The 16,366-nt window shown below is 52.0% G+C and overlaps 1 protein-coding gene across 3 annotated transcripts in view; it reads right to left on the reverse strand.

Moving 5' to 3' along the window:
* Positions 1–16,366, reverse strand: part of ASIC2 (acid sensing ion channel subunit 2) — a 1,003,508-nt gene that overhangs the window by 251,306 nt on the left and 735,836 nt on the right. The window contains exon 1 of one of the 3 annotated variants that reach the window (XM_033091174.1): positions 7,472–9,363. The exons of the other annotated variants lie outside the window; for them this stretch is intronic. Within the exon in view, the coding sequence (XP_032947065.1) occupies positions 7,472–8,179 (708 nt within the window). The 5' untranslated portion in view covers positions 8,180–9,363. Of the gene's footprint in view, positions 1–7,471; positions 9,364–16,366 lie in introns of those variants that run through there. 3 annotated transcript variants of the gene reach the window in all.

Below are 16,366 nucleotides of genomic sequence, written 5' to 3' on the forward strand. Positions count from 1 at the left end.
CCATGTGACCCTCTATAAGTCACTGCTCCCTCTGACGTTCACCAGAAAACAGGGTGCAATCATCACCCTCCATTGTGGTAGGGATAAAATGAGATGCTCGTGTACATTATGCTCTCCTACCTAGTTATAAGAAGTAAGACTCTACTGATTAGAAATGCAGGTTTGTCTGGCCAAGGCTGCATTGGGATTTCTTTGGGGGAACAAGTGTGATGTTGTGCCAAGAGCCCCCCGACTTTGGATCCCTGAGATCAGGGTTGATGACCTTGGGCAAGTTACTGAGCCACTCTGCCCCTCACTTTCCTTATTGGTACCAAGGAGAAAAGAATACTCTTGTGTCAGGCTGAAATAAACAAATGAATGTAAAGTGCCTGACAAAGAGTAGGAGCTCAATAAATGTGTGTGAAATCAGAGAAAACAATTTACTAAGCAATTTAATAGTATAAACAATGGTGTCAGGGGAGATATTTGACAAGCTCAGGAGAACAAACTTCCCTGTATGTTAGCGGCCTCTATTTGTTTTACCAACAATTCATGTTCCAATTACGAGTGAGTCATCTATTTGTTAGCACAGACCTGAGCTGGATCTTAATTTGGCAACAACTCCTTAGCCAGGACTTAAGTTACCAATGTCCTTGAAAGAATGAAAATGGTTAGTTCAGATTATGGCTGAATTAAAACTTCTTCCACAACTCGTGAGTAGCTTCCGCTTCGTAGATCTACTTCCATCCAGCTGTTTGGCTGATGGACTAGGAGGGTACAAACCCATCACTGATTCTGCACTCTTAGGAACCGTCTTTCCTTCTCCGAGTTGCTGGCCGTGGCATCCAGGTGACTTCTGGAGCCTACACCAACTTGCAGTGAAAGAAACTTCAAGTTAAGTACGCTAAGTGAAATAAGTCAGACTGAGAAAGACAAATACCATAGTATCTCACTTACATGTGGACTCTAAAGAACAAAATACACAAACAAACAAACATTGGCTTTGGAGCGGGGCTGGTGTTTGGTTGAATCCTGACTCTGCTGCCTGCAAGCTGTAACTTTGTACCTTTCTGAACCTCACTTTCCTCATCTGTAAAATGGGTTCCATAACACCCAATTGATGCTGAATTTGATGCAACCGTGTGCTGTACAAATCCTAGGCTATCGCATGTCTGGCTCCACTCCCTGTATGACGGTCAGCTCCTTGTAGATCCACTCACCCTGACAAAGGACACTGACCTTCACAGGCATATTTACCAGAAACAGAGTGGATTTATCTGTGGCCCAGTGCCTGGCACACAGTAGGCGCTTAGTGAGTGCTGACTGATTGAATCTCCGAGTAGCTGCTCCAAGCAAATCACTTAGGAGAATCAAAGCGACTGATGCACAAAGCAAATGGCCTGCTTATTCCTTCAGCCCTTCTCAATCAGGCAGACATCTGATGGATGCCGTCACAACTGGCCACAGTGGCCCCCAAATAGCCACTATTGGCATCAGCCTGACATTGGTCAATTTGGATATCTGCAGACCTGAGCAGAGTTTACATTTGGTTCCCTAAACTAATTTCCCCAAAGTCAAATAACTGGTGCAGGTCTTTTCGTGTTCCTTGTATAAATGTCTATTTAATCACCATCCTGTCTCGAGCACTTCAATAACTTGTACATTTCCCCCTTAATCACGGCTTCAGCTCTGCAAAGAAAAGAAATGGTTGGCTGTGGAGCTCAGGCCATCTGTAGTAGTTAAGCCCAATTTCCCCCTGACTGCTCACTTGGACGAGGAACTTTGTAGCCGAGTCCCACCGGTCATTTACGTAGCTCATGCCCTCATTTCACAAAGGAAGATCCCGAGGCCAAAGTCACATAGCTGGTCAGAGCAGAAAGGAGGCCAGGTCGGTCTTCCCAGCACATTCCCTTCCTGCCACCAACGCTGATTCTTCCTCCTCCAACTGCACAGCTGTGCATCCAGCTGCCTTTGCATGTACCTTTGCAGTCATGAGGACTTGGGTTCAAATCCCAGCTTTGTCATCTGCTGACTCTGTGACTTTAGGCACTACAGACCGTCCCTGAGCTGCAGTTCCCCCATTTATACACTGTGGATGATCACACGACCTCTTAGGGTCACTGCGAGAATTGACGTGGCATGAAACATACCCAGCCTGGGTCTGGCACATCACAGATGTGCAGGGCCATTTGCTGTCAATTCTTCACTCGGAACTCTCACTGCAAGTAATAATAATGGAAATAGCTCACATTTATTGAGTCCTTACTTGGTGCCAGAAACTGTTCTAAGCACTTTACATGTATTAGCTCATTTATTCCTCTTTCTCTAAGGGCACAAGTATCTTTCTTGCCTCCCTAAAGACATCCATCCTTGCAACTACTGGACTGCCTGGCCTACCAGCATTTCAACAGAATTTGCTGATTTTAAACAATACGTTGCTGAAATGATTTCTTGTTTTCTGTCACTGGCGTGTACTAGCCAGCCTGCTTGCTGTGACAAAGCGTGAGGAAACCAAGTACTGTTTCCTTGGCTTTTAACGTATGACTAGTCCAAAATCCGGACTCAAGGCTGACCCCTACAAATGGGAATAGGAAATGGGGGGAAGGTACAGGGAGGAGTGGCCCCTGATGGAGTTAGGAATGGGGGTGGCAGTTGGGCTGGGACGTGGATGAGGCCTCCCTCTGTAGTGTAATAGCCAGTATGAAAGAAGTCAGAGCTTTTGCTACAAAGTTTAAAAACTCAGTGTGGACCCCAGATGTCCATCATACCATTGCATTGTCATCCCCGAATGCCCCCTCAGCACACCCAGCCCTCCCTCCAGCCACCCTGAACTTAGCTCAGCGCCTACAAAGCTTGGGTTCAATCTCATCACTTCCTGCCTCTGTACTTATTTGCACAAGCTTCCCCCTCTCCCTGAAGTCCTCCTTCCCTCCTCTACCTTGGAACTACTATTGATTCTTCCAAACTCAGGTCAGATGTCACCTCCTCCAAGAAGCCAATAGAGGACCCCAGTCCAACCTGGGGACTCCCCTGCGCCCACACAGCACCTCTGCACTCCTGGCATCTGTTCACATAGCTCTTTGTTCAACGACACTGCAAGTTCATGGAGGACACACACCACACCTTATTGAATTTTCCAGCCCCAAGAGCTAGAAGAGAACGTACCATGCAGTCGATACTCAGTAGACACTGAGTGACTGAACGCATGAACCGGGCAATGAGCACATCCCCACTCAGGTAAGCAGTCATGACAAGATACGATAATTGTATTGATAATAAGTAATGCCTGCTACCACCAGATACAGAGGCTGTGTCAATCTCTGTCTCCACATTGTAAAAATAGTGTTTGAGTATCAAGCACCTATGGCTGTCCAGGTGCGGGCCAGTCCCCATACGTGTTATCTTCCTCCCAGCTCTATGAGGCTTGGAGAGTCAAGTGCCAGCCCAAGGGGCAGAGCCAAAGCCCTGAGCCAGGTCTGCCGGACACTTTCCCCTGAACCATGCCTCCTCCCAGAGATGGGCACTGCTCCTTGTTCTCGCTGAGGACCCTGAGTGCCGTCTGTGGGCCCCTGGTCCCCACCCAGCAGCCCCTCTTCCAAGGCCCCAATACCCAGATAGATTGGGCTCACAGTTCTGCATCCTGCCCAATTATTGAGAAGGCTGCTTTTCTCCGCCCCCAGGAAAACTCGGGAGGTCCAGAGTGTACAGAGTCCATGGTCCACGGCTGATGCCAGGGAAACAACATGGGCATTCCGAAGTGGGGGCTGCTTTGTCTGAGGGCTGCGTGATTAACCCCTGCAAAGCTGTAACACGCAAACATGAGCTGCAGGGAAACCCATCCTAAGTGGGCCTGGACGACAAAACCCAACAGATGCCCCTCCCCCATCATCTTCTCTCCCCTGCCAAGTTTATTTCCAGACCATGAGTCGAACTGGATGGAGGGGACAGCAGGCACATTTCCCCAAGGGTGCCCCCTGCAAGCCCACTCCTCACCTGTTGCACTAGTCCTCTTAGACCTTGGGAAGCACGGTGTCTGGGGAGTACTTGGCATCCTGCTCCCCACTCTTTCCCTTTGCCCCCAAAAGGAATAAATGCTTCAAAATTGTTTGGGCATTTACGCATTAGAAATGCACACCACTGGTGTTCCTGGAGAAATTCAGCCAAAAATCTTGGAGTGGGTGATGCAGGACAAGAGGAAGTCTTGGGGGTACCTGGTGAAGGTATTCATTCCCTAGACCTTTCCTGAATACTTAGTATCAGACTCTGTGCTGGGGACTGGAGATGGCAGGGAAATCAGACAGGATTCCTGCCCAGGTTTAGAGGGGGAGACACACACAGACCAGGAGGTGTGACGATATGCGCCCCTGTGAGGAATGACACCCAAATGGGGTGGTCGAGGGAGAAAGGAGGACGGCATCCATTGTTTGGTGATGAGAGGAGGAGGCTGAGGTGATCAGGAAAGGCTCCAAAGCAGAAGAAACCTGCGTTTCTAATGAGGAGAACCTTAATTATTACAATTGGATGTTGAAGAAGGAGTAGGTGTTCCCAGGCTGACAAAGCAGCACAGGTGGAGGCACCTGTATTAGCCGAGGAAGGCAGGGAGGCTTGAGGAGCGGGGTCCGGCTGTCAGATGTTCTGCAGAGCCTGAGTATGTGGTATGAAGAGGGCGTGGCAAGAGAGAGGGCAGGGCCCAAGGAACGGGACCGGATCCTGAGGACCGATGAGCCACGGAAGGATGGCATGCTCAGAGTGGAGCTTGAGAAAGACTACTCTAGCTACAGTGCAGAAGATGGATGCAGGGGAGAGGGAGTGCTGAGCTGGAGTTCAGTCAGGAGGCCAATGACTTTAAAAGCAACATTTTTATGGGGGCCCAGCACAGTTTTAAGAGCGTTCTCTCTCTCTCTCTCTCTCCATACACACACACACACACACACACACACACCTAATACACAACTAATACGGAGTATATACTATTGTTCTTACTATTGGTACCTCCACTAGATGGAGTAGGAAACTAAAGAACAGAGTGATTAAGTCACTGGCCCAAGGACACACAGTAAGTAGTAGTAGTCCCAGCATTTGAACCATCGGTACAGCTTGAGCATTCATGCTCTTAACCACTACAGTATAGTGCCATTGCATCAAAGATGACAAAGGCTTGAGACAGTGTAGCATGGTTAGAGAAAAGTCTAACTTCACAGGCCCACTCTGTATTTGGGGATCCCCTGAAATAGATCCTGGCTTCCATAGCTAGAAGGGTACAGCCTTTAATTCTGAGGCCCTTGGGGGGCAGGGGGAAACTACAGCATGAGATGTTACGGGGCTGGAAACTCCCAGGACAAAGCCATAACAGGAAGCCACCAGGGACCACTTGATTGCCCAGGAACACATAGTTTTGGGGAACGGAGATGATACTTTTGCTTGGGTGGGTGTGTGCCTACAAACTCTTTAGTCACAGGAAGACGGGGTACGGGGAGAGAAGAGTAGGGTGTGCCCAGTGGCGAGGACCCTGCTGTCCTTAACTCATGGTCATACCTGCCGGGGAGGCTGAGGTCAGGTGGCTCCTGAAGGTGCTGTGTGCTTGCAGACAGAGATGAGTTAGGCCTGGACAACATGTGGCCAAGGCCATGGTCACCTGGACCCCTGCAGCAGCTCTATTTTCCATGCTCCTGGGAGGGATAGGATTTGTTGGAGGTAGGGGAAGGCAAGAGTCCTACCCAGGGGTCCTGTGAGAGAAGAGAGGCCCAGGGCTAGAGAGAAGGTTACATGTGGCTTCTATGTAATGCATTTCATGGTATGCAAAGTTGTACTTTGAACTTTCTGGCTCTGAGCTTTGGATAGTGTTTTAGAGCCTCATTTTCTTCATCTTTTAAACGGGAATAAAACTCATTGCTAACGCAAGTGAATACTGGCGGTTAGCACGCAATTCTGGACACTTTGTAAAACCATCGTTAGATGTGCAGAATTGTATTTCGTAGGCCGTGTTGTATAACTTGGAGTTGGTGCTGCTGATATGTGGATATAACATTGAACTTCAATCTAACTCTAGAGGCTGCTACATAGTGGTCAGCCAAAAACAATAAACAAAAGGTGTCCCTACCCTCATTCCTTCATCTTTGTGGAACTCAGACTTGTGTTTAAAATCCGGAAGACGTCACTTAGAAGCATATGTTCACAATGTCTCCTGCTTGCTAAGGTAGGGCAGCCACCAGGTAGGGAGTCTTTAAAGGCAAGCTGAAAGGTCCAGAAAACAAGGCATGTTTTGGGAGTGGATGATTCAGGGTAACTCTACAAACAGGCTTAAAGCATAGCAAGGACGGCAAGATTGAAGCCCAGGTCAACGTCCTACTAGCCCATTAGCCAGTCGGAGGCCTGGCCAACACCTGTTGGAGCCATAGCACTCTTTACCGTCCCAGAAATAGCTTTGTCAGAGATGAGACTGTCAGGTGTGATGCACCAGGGCTGCTGAAATCGCCATCAGGGCACTATAAATAAATTCACACACCAACCTTTGCGACACTAGTGGAAAAGCCCAGATTCACCTAAGGGGCATTTACACACGAATGGCTGGACAGGCTAGCGCCACACTGGGGCTGCACACCAGAACTCCCCCAAGGAAGATCGCACAAAGCAGATACCTTCTGTCTGACAGCTGCTGTTATCCAGACCCACAGCGTGGGGGAACCAGCACAGCAAATGCCTTACAAACGCGGAGCACAGCTTCTCCTGGACCCGGCTGTTCGCTGCTTTCCCCACTGCAGGGTGTTGGTTCCTCTAGACTGCCGGATCTGTACGCACACCTGGCAGGAGCACGGGTCCTGCCCGAGCTAACCACTGCTCAATTCCCCGGGATGCTTAAGACACGAGCACTTTTTGAAAAGCACAGGTAGCAGAAGGGACTGCAGCTTTCCCCACCAAACTACTTACAGCTTCAGTGTTAATGAATACTCTGGGAGTTTCCTCCACAGTCCCCCTAGATTGGCAGGGTCTTGGAACTCTGAAGCCATGACTTCTTAGAGTCCTAAGCTTGCTTTAGGGCCTCTGCACGTCTCTCGTGATGGCCCATTTGTGAAGAGCTTTCTATTGGTCTTCCCAGAGACAACAAGCCCCTACTTCCGACCTGGTTCTCTCTCTTCCCATCCCTTCATCCCAGACACAGGGCAGCTGCCTGCACTTCTAAGGGCCTGGGGGTGAGACTCCAGAGAAGGAGCGCTCCTTCTCCCTGGGGGGACATAAGGAGTAGAGTTGAGGGCTTGGGGATTGACACCGGAAGGAGGGAGGCCGGGCTAGAAGAGCGAGGCGACTCCTACAGTTGTGTTCAACTTCTCACAACCTGGAGAAGCAGACTCTGGGGACCCAAGACTGGGTTCCACCTTGGCATCATGGAATGATGTCACCGCAAGGGGCCTGGTGTCCAGCCCCCTGGTGGGGTTGGAGGACCTTCTGAGAGTGGGGGAGCAGAGGGAGCGGGTTCGCGCGGAGGACAACTCACGGAAGAGAAGTTGTGCGGACCGCAGAGCTCGCCGCGATACTTGCAGGAAAGCAGCATGTCCTCGAGCTGGTGGCCCAGGCGGTCCATGAAGGCGGCGCTGATGCCCTCGAAGTGGCGCGGCGGCAGGAAGAGGCGGAAGTCCGCCAGCTTGCGAAACCACTGGTGGCGCGGCTCGTCGCCCTTCAGCAGCTCGCTGACCAGAGGGCGCGCGGTGCGGTTGGGCAGTAGCAGCCCGAGCCAGTGGCCGGCGTAGTAGAGGTCTCCCTTGGAGAGGCGCGGAAAGCGCAGCGGGTTGTTGTTGCACACGGTGACGGCGGGGAAGGGCAACTGGCGGCTCCACTCGCGGTGCACCCGCGTGTGCGACGGGAAGCTGAGCCAGTAGAGCAGGCGGTTCGAGGACCAGGACAGCAGTAAGCCGAGGGACGTGCAGAAGGCCAGCACCCACAGCGCCCGCCGCTGGAAGGAGCCCCCCGCCGCCGTGCGCCCGGCGCACATGTGCCGCAGCCCGTGTAGTTTAGTGCGGCTCAGAGACGGCCGCCCCCTGCGGGCGACCCCTGGCCCCTGCAGCGCCGGCTCTCGCCCGCCGCCCCTGCCACCCCCGGGCTGCCTGGCCGCCGCCACCGCCGCCGGCTCCTCCCGGGCCATGCGGAAGCGTCCCGGGCCGGTGAGCGCGGCCGCGGGCAGCCCGGCTCCGCCGCTCCGGCTCATTCATTCAGCCCGCAGCTGGCAGCAGCGGCGGCGGCCCCGGCCGGGCGGAGCCGCCATGGGAATCCACAGCAGCAGTGGAAGCAGCAGCCGCCGCGCGCAGCCCGCGCCAGGGAAGCGTGCGCCCGAAAGAGGCTCCGGTGGCGCGGCATGCCCACCCGGCGCCGCCGCTGCCGCCTCCGCGGGCGCCCGCTCGGGGCTGAGCGCCGCCTCGGCCCGCCGCCCCGGCACTGGCCTCTCCCGAGCGCCTCCCAGGATCTCCTGGTGTCTAGTCTTCCTGAAGGATGCCCGAAGCCGGCCACTACCTCTAGAGGGGCCCCACCGGCTGCCGCCTCTCCAGTTCCTGGGCGCTGCGCCCGCCTCGACTCCCCTCGTCCTGGACCTCGGGGGACCCTGAGCTGAGTCCCCCCTGCTCCGCCTAACCCCAGCTTTTACGCTGGTCCCGGGAGAGCAGCCACTCGGCCACCATGCCTGATTTGGACATGCCCAAGCACCCCACCAGCCCGGCCCGTAGCACAGCGGTGCTGGGACACCGGAGAGAACTCGCCAGGGAACGAGCGCCCCCAGAGGCGCACCGCCGCCCCTGGCTCGGCGGGTGGGGTGGGTGTGTACTGGGGTGAGTGGTCGCTCTGCTGGATGCTGCCCTCTTTCCCTTCCCTCCAGGACCCTTCTCACTGCTCCTTGGGCTGCGCTTGGCTGAGACCGGCTAAGGCACCCCAAGTCCTGCGATGTGCCCGCTCTCGCCTGGGGCTGGGGGCTCTCAGGCCGTCCTGCAAGAGGCTGCTGGCTGCTGGGACCCTTCGAGGAGGCTGGCCAGAAGGAAGTGTCGCTTTTTCACCGGGCTCTGCAGGGTGCTTCGAGTCTTCGGAAAAGCCCGGTCTCGCTGTCCGCTGCCTCTTCTCTCTGCCCCGGCGGCGCCAGGAGCTGAGGACAGCGGGGCCCCGGCTTACACCTCCTGCGGGTGACCCGAACTCGCTGCTCCTCGCGCCCTTCTCCTCTAGAGACTCCAAGCCCGCGGCGCCGGCTGCGCTCCTTTCCCGGTTGCCCGACCCTCCTCGGGCCCCGGGCGAACTTGGGCAGCGGCCGCGCGACGCTGGCGCGGCTGAGCTTTGAGCACCTGCTCCTCAGCTCGCTGGCCCGGCGGCTTGGGGCGGGCGGGGCAGCGGCGGCGAGCGCTATGCTCCTGGAGACGCGGTGCTGACGCGCCCCGGCTCCTCCTCGCTGCATTTTAATTCCTGGCCACTGTGGCCGCTGCACACCGAGCTGGAGGCCTCTTGCTGGAGCCGGCCGGGTGGGGGATGCACTGCACAGATGTGCTGGGGTGGGGGTGTGCGGGCTGGGCTGGTGGGAGAGATTGGAGTAGAAACACGGTGTTTATATGGGAGCCATGTGCAGAGAAGTGTGCGAGCACTTCTGACTACGTGAGATGGGCTGTCGTGAGAGCGAGCTACTGGGTAGTGTGTAACACGAGTGGGGTGTCATGCACTGAATGTGGGTAGGACGTGCATGGGTATGTGTGAGCGGGCATGTCTGTGTATCTTGTGGATATGAGCTTATTTGCAGATGCTGGACTGTGGCTATTTGAGTGTGGGCGGTGTGTGTAAGAGTAGTCGTGTGTATGTTCTATGTGTGTGTGTGCACTTGGTTGGTGGTGGGTACAAATGGGTGCGCTGATATGTGGATGGATAGCAGGGTTTCTGCGTGTGGTGTGTGGTTGGTGTGTTTTGCACGTGTGTGTGTGTGTGTGTGTGTGTGTGTGTTGTAGATAAGTACGTGTGTTGAGATGCTGGGAGCAGTGACCGGGCCTCTGACCGGCTGAGCTCAGCAGGACAGCCTGTCCCCTGCCTCGTAGGAGCTTCCCGTGTGCGCCCAGCCACATCCCTGGAAGCACTGCTGCTCAGCCCTGGGACACTCAGCCCAGCGCAAGTCTTCTAGGAGGGCAGGAGAAAGAAGTGGGACTTCCACGGACAAGAGACTCCATCGCTGACATTCTCACAGCCAGGATCCTACCGTCAATTGGCTGATGATGTCACCCTTCCCTCCCTGCCAGGCCCTGGGTCTTCCACTAACCCCTGGGTACTTTTGGACCTTTTCATTTAGCCTTGTTAATATACTGCCTTGGTGTGTTTGGGAGGATGGATGAAACATGTAGTGTATGGCTAGCTCCATTTCACAGGTGAGACTGGGAAGGCCAAGTACTTGCCCAAGGTCACACCGTTGGTAAGTGGTGGGTTAGGATTACGCACCCAGGTCCCCAAGCCCCTGCTCTTTCTCTGCACCACAGAGCCTTACAGTTTGCATGCTCTGAGCCAGGCGCTTTGAGGGCAAGGCTGGAGTCTTGCTCCTGTGGCTGCCTGGCAGTGTGTGGTGCACAGTAGGTCTCTATACATACTTCCCAAATAATTGACACACTGAAGACTTACTGGGACAGGTTACCGGCCCCATTACTCTATGGGATAAAGGAGTTTTCCAGACATTTTCCAGAGAGTAGATTTTGATGGGGGCAGGTGGGGATAGAGACAGTGTGAAGGGATCCTGAGGGGGGAAGGGCACTAGTGAAGTCGGCAGAGCTGGGCCTGGAGAGGAAGTTCACCCACTTTGTGGTGATTTATAGGGGCGGTCTGGGCATATCTGTGAAATGAGCATCAGGTGTCCGAGAGGTGCTAGGGTGGGCTTTCCCTCCCCACTGACCTGGAGGGCACCCTGTCATGGCAAATCCCTGCACCTGGTCTCTGAGCCCTACACAGCCCCACTCACCCACACACATATATACACACAAAAACACATAAACACAATATACATGCACGCTACGTACACACACACACACCTGGAGGCCCTTCTTATTCACCTGGGGAAGAAGCTATTGAAGTTAAGCTTTGCTGAAATTCTATTTGGATGGGGTTTCTTGAAGATGTCTGTGGCTGGCTTTGGGGAAGACGTTTCTGAATCTGACAGTTTTATAAAACCTCCAACAAAGGCCCACACACCAGTGCTGGCAGTCTAGTCCCAGTGGTCCTGGGGGGGGGGGTGTCACAATGATTCATATCCCAGCCAAGGCGTGGCAAGCTTGTGAGCTCAGTGCAGTTACTGATGAAACAGCCAGGGCAAGCAGGTGGCATCTTCCAGCTTCATAACGGGTGGCACGAAGGTCTGTCTTGTAGAAACCTTTAGGACATTTTATATTTCTGATTTGTTCAACTGTTACGGGTTTTTTCTTTCCTGGCAGTTTCCCCCTTAAAATGTACACATGCTGCTTTTGGTTGCCCGAGTGTCTTCTCTGCCATGGGTTTTCCTATGCATTCTCCCAATGGGGTGTTTCTCCAAAGAAAGAAGAGGTACCCTGTATAGGCCCTAGACATCCAGACGCAGACACAGGGACAGCTAGTACCCCCAAACAATGACCAATGTTTCTCTTTATGGCACACGTATGCAGTGCATTTTCTACACTGCCTGAAATGCCCCCTACCTCCTACACAACCAATGCTTTGATCAGCTTGGCGAAGTTTCACTCTCTTCAAATCCCAGCTTAGGCACTGCCTCCTAAGTAATTGGACTGATAGCTCTATCATAGCCCTTGTCTTAAACCTTCTCATTGCTTGCGTCCAGGTGTTTTTTCTGGACGCCACCCCTCTAAGGACAGGGACTACTTCTCATCCATATTTGTGTCCCTACCTCTTAGCACAATGCCCTGGCACATTGATGAAACACATTGAGACAGGGAGAGGGGAAAGGAACTAAGATTGCATGAATATTTCTATACGCCAGGCACTGAACTGGGCACATAAACATATTTTATTCAATTTCTCACTCCAACCCTGCAGCGGAGGTGGTTTTTGCTCTCTTTTTCACAGTTGTTGAACCAAGGGCTTGGGGAGCAGGAATTGAACTCAGCTCTAACTCATTCCAAAATCCAAGATTTTTCCCTCACCTTCATTTTTCTTTCAAGAGTATTATGATAAATCACCATAATAATCATATAATAAATATAGGACTCCCTAAGCAGTAGGGCCTGTTCTACTGTGTTTCCTCAAAAATAAGACCTAACCGGAAAATAAGCCCTAGCATGATTTCTCAGGATGACATCCCCTGAACATAAGCCCTAATGCATCTTTTGGAGCAAAAATTAATGTAAGACCCAGTCTTATATTCGGGGAAACACAGTAAGTGACTTACACTTAAAACAAGTACCATAAGTGTTTCAAATGTCTAAACCTCATAACAATCCTGTGATTTTCTCTCAGAGAGGAGGAATCCTTACCACAGAGAAGTTGAGCTACTTACCCTAAGCCACACAGCTCCTAAGCGGGAGAACCACCTTTCAATCCGGGCAGTCTGGCTCCGTCCCTTGTACTGTCAAGCCCTAGTCCATACCCGCTCTGCCCTCAGAGCTTCACTGACATGACAGCTCACGTGAATTAGCCTTCCCATCCTGGCAGACTCACTTGGCCAGAAAAACATGCACGAGGCAGTACATGCGCTGACCCACATAACCTATTCACCAAGAAATTAGAATGTAGCATTGTGATTTCCCAATTATAAGCTTTTAAGAAAATGTCCCTTTTCTTGTTTATCTCGGAAACATCTGTTGCTCCACACCTGGCACCCTGGCATTCTGTGTGGGGTTTGTGTGCAGTGGCAGAAGGGCCTGCGGCCAGCCAGCCCGCTTGCTGCTGTGTGACCACCGCCATTCATTATAAGCTCCTTCTCCCATGAAATGAGTTGGTTGAGAGGAAAAGGTCCACTTACATCAATGTGGTTTCCTGTTTTTATAGCCCAGTTTTAGGAGCTGACCCTTTGGACGGCTTGATCAGGCTTTCCTGGAGGCCCCAATATTCCTGTTTACCCCAAGCCCTGCTACTCAGGGGCTCAGCATTGGAAACTGTCTGAGGTACCACCTAACCCCACTCCCGACTTGCTGTAGGAAAACCCCTCTATACACCTCTTCAATGACAGCACACTGGTGACCCACCCTATTCTGGAACACCTGGCAGTGTTCAAAGCTTCTTCCTTTCATCAAACTGAAACCTGTCTCCTTTTGAATTTCTTCCATTTCTCTTCATTTATCCCCGGGTAGCCACACAAAATAAGCTCAATCTTTCTTTCACAGGAGAACCCTTTAAAATACTTTAGGGAATCCGAGTTCTTCAGTGCTGAAAGGGGCGTCAGTGGTCTACCTACCTAGCGAAGTCTTAAGATCGTCTTTTCTTCTCCAGGCTAAATGTCACCAGTCCCTTCAACTGTTTGTCCTGTACATTCCACTCTTGAAATGTAAACTTGGGTGTCAACATGCTTCAAATGTGACTCTCCAGCCCTCTGGAAGGTGAGCCCCCACGCCCTTTGCTCCTACCCTGGAGCTTGCAGCCCCTGATCTTCCTTCTGAGGGTAATGGGTTCTTATTTGTCCTCTCCCTCCTGGGATTTAGTGGAGGTGGTGTATGGGGCGAGGGGACAGCAACGAGGGGTCCTCGGTGTCCTTGCTTAGAATGCCGAGTGTACATTTTCTTTCGGACTCTGCCGCTCAGGGTGAGGAGACAACACTATTTTTAGTATTAGGGTTTGTTGATATGATGGGGCAGGCAGGCTTCTGAGGGTCTTCCTGTGAATCTCACTCTCTCTCTCTCTTACTCCTTCTTTCTCTTCGTCTTTCTTTTTCTGTCTCTGTACTGCCACTGGCTCTCGATCACTCTGTCTCCCTCTCTCTTCTTTCCCTTCCCTAACCTCTTCCGGAAGCCTCGCTGTCCTCTCTGGTACCTTCTTAGCCCATGTGGCTGCTGGCCTCTGCAGTGACACGGGACCTGAGCAAATGTCCAGTCACCAGCATCCGTATTGGTGAATGAGAGAGTGCAGAGAACTTCTCCACTGTGGATTTAGTTCATTGCACACTCATTTCTTTCCACCCCTTCCAACCTCCCACCGTGGAGCTGGCACTGGAGCTGCTGTTCCATCCTACCTTTTCACATGCTTCAGCATTTCCACTGCTTTTCCTCTCACTCTGTGGCTTTAGGCAGTACACTTGGCCTTGCCTAGTTTTCTCCTTCTTAGACTCTCTCCAGATATTTTTGTTTATTCTTTTGGTTATCCCCATTTTGCTTGGCTTCAAGCTCTCAGCTGCCCATCCTCCACCAGCACTAAATCCCAGGAGTAAGAGGGCAAACGGGGGCCCACAACCACCAGATAACAGACCAGGGGCTGAAAGGACCAGGTCCAGAGCAGAAGGTGGGGCGGCTCATGCTTCCCAGGGCTGGAGGGAGCTCTGCTGAAGCACTCACTGTGCTCCACGTGGAACAGCAAATCCTGAGAGGTGGGGCTGGATGTGAGATCTGATTTAACACCTTCACTCCCCAGCGTGGAAGCTGAGGTCCAGAGAGGAGCCTTGCTTGGGGGGAGGCTTGGTCTAAATCACACAGATTCATGCTGATCAACACAGAACCAGAATCCGAATCCTAACTTCCAGTTCCTGCTCTGCTCACCCAATGAAATAACTTTATAAAAATCTATTTGTTTTTACTAACAATAGTCACCCCAATAAATTAAATATATACATATTTGTGAAATCAGTAATGTCATCACATGGTTCAAAACAGACAAAAGAGTAAAGAGTTTAGGAAAGTCCCTATTCCGCCCCTTTCCTCTGGCTATACAGTCTATCAATTTGTTGTATCAGCTGTTAGTGATATTTGATGACTATATATGTGTGTATAGTCTCCATCTGTCCCTTTTCGTACACCAATGGTTGCATTCTGTGAATACTGGTTACTAGAGTAATTGTATTCCATGTTCTTCACTCCTTTCTGCCCTGTATTTTCAGTTATGTTATGGTTGCCTTCCTTTGGCACCTCACTCCAACTTCTGTTATCTTCCCCAACTTCTCATTTCACATTGTCCTGCTCTTCCATCCAAAAAGGACAGTGGGTACTACGACAAGATGGTACACGGAGCTGGGCATTTTGTTATCAGATTTTTCGTTAACTCTTTGCTAGATGGACTGACAGACGGGAGCTCTCGTGTGGATCATCTCAAACAGCAGGTAATGCAAACACATGTCCTCTTTGCCTCTGAAGAGTCTGATGGGATGCATTTGCATAGGATTTAATTTTCTGGTCATATTTTCCTTAGGCTAATTATAACACACACACACACACACACACACACACACACACACACAACTGAGTGCTCTGAGCACACGGCTCATACCACGGAGAGAACCAGAAGATGGCAGTGCCAAAAGTGATCTTCACGGGCACGTAATTGAACTTAGAAGAGAAAATTGGCGCATGCCGTTTAGTGACCAGCCCCCATCACTGGGAAGTTGATCGGAGGATGGTACTAATGGTGACGGCGATGATACTCCATGGCCGACACTCACTGAGCACTGACTGTGTGTCAGGTACCGTGCTCAGTGAACATGCTTTGCCCCGTTTCATTCTCACTGCAACCCCAGGAGGTCTTTCCCACCACGATAGCTCCTCTACCCAGGAGGAAACTGCGGCAGAGATTGGCTAAGCAACTTGTCCATTCCGTGGCTGGATTCAAACCCATGCGTTTTGGTTCTAGAGGATGAGGTCCTAATGAAGGTGGTTGTAAGTAGCTGGACATAATGCCTGTAGCTGATATTTGTGGGCACCTAGAATAGGTGAGGCCCTGTCCTGGGCACTGGGAAGGCAACGTTGACTCAGGTGAGGTCCCTGCCTTCACTTACAGGCCAGTGGGGATCTGGGTAAAAAAAAACCTAGATATGATTTTAACAATGCATGCTGAATATTATGCCAGAGAGGAGCCCAGCATGTGGACAGGGTCCCGAGGAGGGCTCTCTTCTCGAATGGTCGAAGAGCGGTTGCCGTACACATTCTCTGATTTCCTTGGAATGTCTCCATGCATGTTCGTGTTTTCACCCCAGCTCATGGAGAACTGCGCGGCCTCTTCTAGGAGGCTCCACCTTTGAGCCAAGGTCTGAGACCAAAGCCACAGCGGCGCAGCCCCAGGCTGAGCATGTTTTGATCCTTCGTCCGCGATGTCCACATTCACGTCCTCCTCTTGACATGGGTTTTGTGTCCCCAGGGGTGTTCTATTGACCTGTGATGTTGAGTTTCTAAGTTCACCTCACTAATGAGTCTCACTCCTTCCTCTAGCATAGCCTGGCCTATCACTGAGTTACTCGGGGTCTAGGCTTGAATAACGGGGTTTGGGTTGT

Source organism: Rhinolophus ferrumequinum, chromosome 21, assembly GCF_004115265.2.
Source record: "Rhinolophus ferrumequinum isolate MPI-CBG mRhiFer1 chromosome 21, mRhiFer1_v1.p, whole genome shotgun sequence".
NCBI classification, from domain to species: domain Eukaryota; kingdom Metazoa; phylum Chordata; class Mammalia; order Chiroptera; family Rhinolophidae; genus Rhinolophus; species Rhinolophus ferrumequinum.